Here is a 2,380-nt window from a genome sequence, read left to right on the forward strand (position 1 = left end):
ATGGTTGATTGATCTTCGAGATCCGAGAAGACTAACATACTCGCATACGTGGCTCTTAATTGTCTGCGATCGTTTGTGTGGTTGATAATTTCCATTATGGTTGTCTTCCAAGTTTCTTCGTCGTTTAGAAGACCCATTGCTTTGACAGCTTCTCTGTATGAAGAATAACTTTGCCCTTCGATGGTTCGAAGATCTTTAAAGGACTTAGGACCTTTCTTGTGTGTTAAAAGAAGCCTCATATAGAAAAGTTCAACAGTTTTATTTGTAACAGCTCTTATCCTTCCTAGAGCAGACGAACGCGTTTTTCGCTCTACCCAAACTGAGTTCTTATTATCATATAGGAAGTGGTTAGGCAACTGGTGGTAACACAAATCTGCTGCGAATTCGTTGTGTGCACACAATTTGAAGAAGGCCGTTAAGTGGGTATCCTTGGAAATCTTCTTCTTAATTTCTGCCTCTGAAAGGTGTTCATTGAAAAACACTTCGTTTTCACCTTCTAGGTGTAAGTCCAGAGTGAATACAGCAGGGTAACTCTTATGGATAGGGAATTTAAATATCTTCCAAGTTGCCTCGTTTGCATTAACAAATCTTGCCTCCTGATAATTTTTTACTTCATTTACGGTATCGCTGTCGCCAGTTTTCGTAAAGAGTATACGATCGCAACCTTTGTTCACATACTTTGTGACATAAGCGATACACTTAACAGAATTTGAGCACTCAACATTTATGTGAGCATTGTACTTCAAGCATAGATACGGGTTATAGGGAACAACCCACGAATTATCCACTGTAACTGCCTGCCCTTTAACTTTTTTAACGAATGAATGTCCTCCCTCTCCCACAGATCTTCTTTTGTACAATGGATAACCGTTATTTCCAAAGAAAGTAGTATCTCTGCACACCTTAGGGAAGTCTTTTCCACACTTTTGTCTGGATCCGTGTTTTCCTTGGCAACACGCGTTTGATTCATCGTAGCCCTTGCAGGGACCGTGTATCATATTCGTTGTTACAATTTCGTGTAATCTTGGTTCTTTAGTTTTATCAGGTATTTCGGCTGAAATTAGTTTTTCTATTAAATCATTGGTTACGCGGTGTTCCATCCACAAAAGAATATGGACGTGAGGGAGACCTCTTTTTTGCCACTCAGTACTATAGAGATGTGCTTTTACGCGGCCAAAGATATGTTTCTTAGTTAAATCGTCCATCAGAGCATCAACTTTCAGCTTGAAAATCCGACTAACCAAATCTGGACGATCGCAGGGTTGAACGGAACCTTTACTTGTACATGCGATTGCTTCTTGAAGCTCCTTCCATTGTGGATTCATCGTGAATGTGATAAAAAAGTCTGGAGACCCATACGAAGTAACAAATGCTAAAGCATCTTGTTGCCGCTCCTTCATGTATCTTGGTCCCCCGACAAATGATGCAGGTATGATTACCCGCTGTCCGGAACTTTGGCTGTCTTCTCCTCGTAAAATGTCGGCACGTTCCTTTCGTATTTCTTTTTGGTTCATTTCAATGAATGACAACCTATTAGCCTCTGCTTTTACGTAATTATCAACAACGAATTGTTGGAATAAACGTCTCCCTTTGGTCAAATAATTAAATTGCCCTTCCCTCTCCATATAAAGAGAGGAATAGTACATGCAAGGAGTAAGAACGTTGTACGTCTTAGTGGTACGTCTACTCTCACTACATTCTACTTTATCGAGCTTAGTCATTTTGTAAGAATGGCCGAGGTCACCATTCAGAAACAAAAGAGGATATTGAAAACTGTCATAAAAATAATTGTTGTGCTTCACAAATCTAAGGTTATATTTGGAACCTTCTTTAGGAGAGCTTATCATTATCTGCAAATGATCTTTGGAAGGATCAAGATTGACAATGGCACCAACTTGTGAGGAAGAAGAGGGAAGATGATAAACTCCTTTGTGTTCACGGGTGCTGAACTTTTCAGCAGCATGTAAAGTGATGGACATTTTAGGAACATCGCCATATTTTTTGATGTGAGCTTCCATTAATTGTTTTGCCGATTCAAGTTCTTTCAACATACCTGAAAGGCACGCATTATTTTGTAACATGTAATTTGTAAACTTTCTCTTCACGGGCACGCCGTTTCTCTGTTTCCTTACCTGTTTTGTTAGCGTTACGCAGTTTAATTTGTTGATCTCTGTCATGATAAAAATATAGGTCCAGGAAAGAACTATCTTTTTTTCCAAAATGGCTTCGCTTTTGATCTGTTATTAGTTTCGAATACTTCTTCTGTTATCCCGTTTCGTAATATTTGAGGTTTCAATGAACCTATCTTGTGGTATATTTTTCCTTGTATCTTGTAACACATTGCCGATTCAGCTGCATTTTCAAATCTACTTGAAGTCGA

General features: G+C 39.0%; 1 protein-coding gene across 1 annotated transcript in view; it reads right to left on the bottom strand.

Annotated features, from left to right (window-relative positions):
- LOC143018750 (uncharacterized) overlaps positions 1-2,177 on the bottom strand; it is a 16,999-nt gene extending 14,822 nt beyond the window's left edge. The window contains exon 1 of the mRNA XM_076174333.1: positions 1-2,177. This exon is cut by the window's left edge and continues 1,355 nt beyond it. Coding sequence (XP_076030448.1) covers positions 1-2,177 — 2,177 coding nt within the window.
- Between the last annotated feature and the right edge of the window lie 203 nt (positions 2,178-2,380).

The sequence above is a fragment of the Oratosquilla oratoria genome, chromosome 35 (assembly GCF_046742065.1).
Source record: "Oratosquilla oratoria isolate Oo_2021 chromosome 35, ASM4674206v1, whole genome shotgun sequence".
Lineage (NCBI taxonomy): Eukaryota > Metazoa > Arthropoda > Malacostraca > Stomatopoda > Squillidae > Oratosquilla > Oratosquilla oratoria.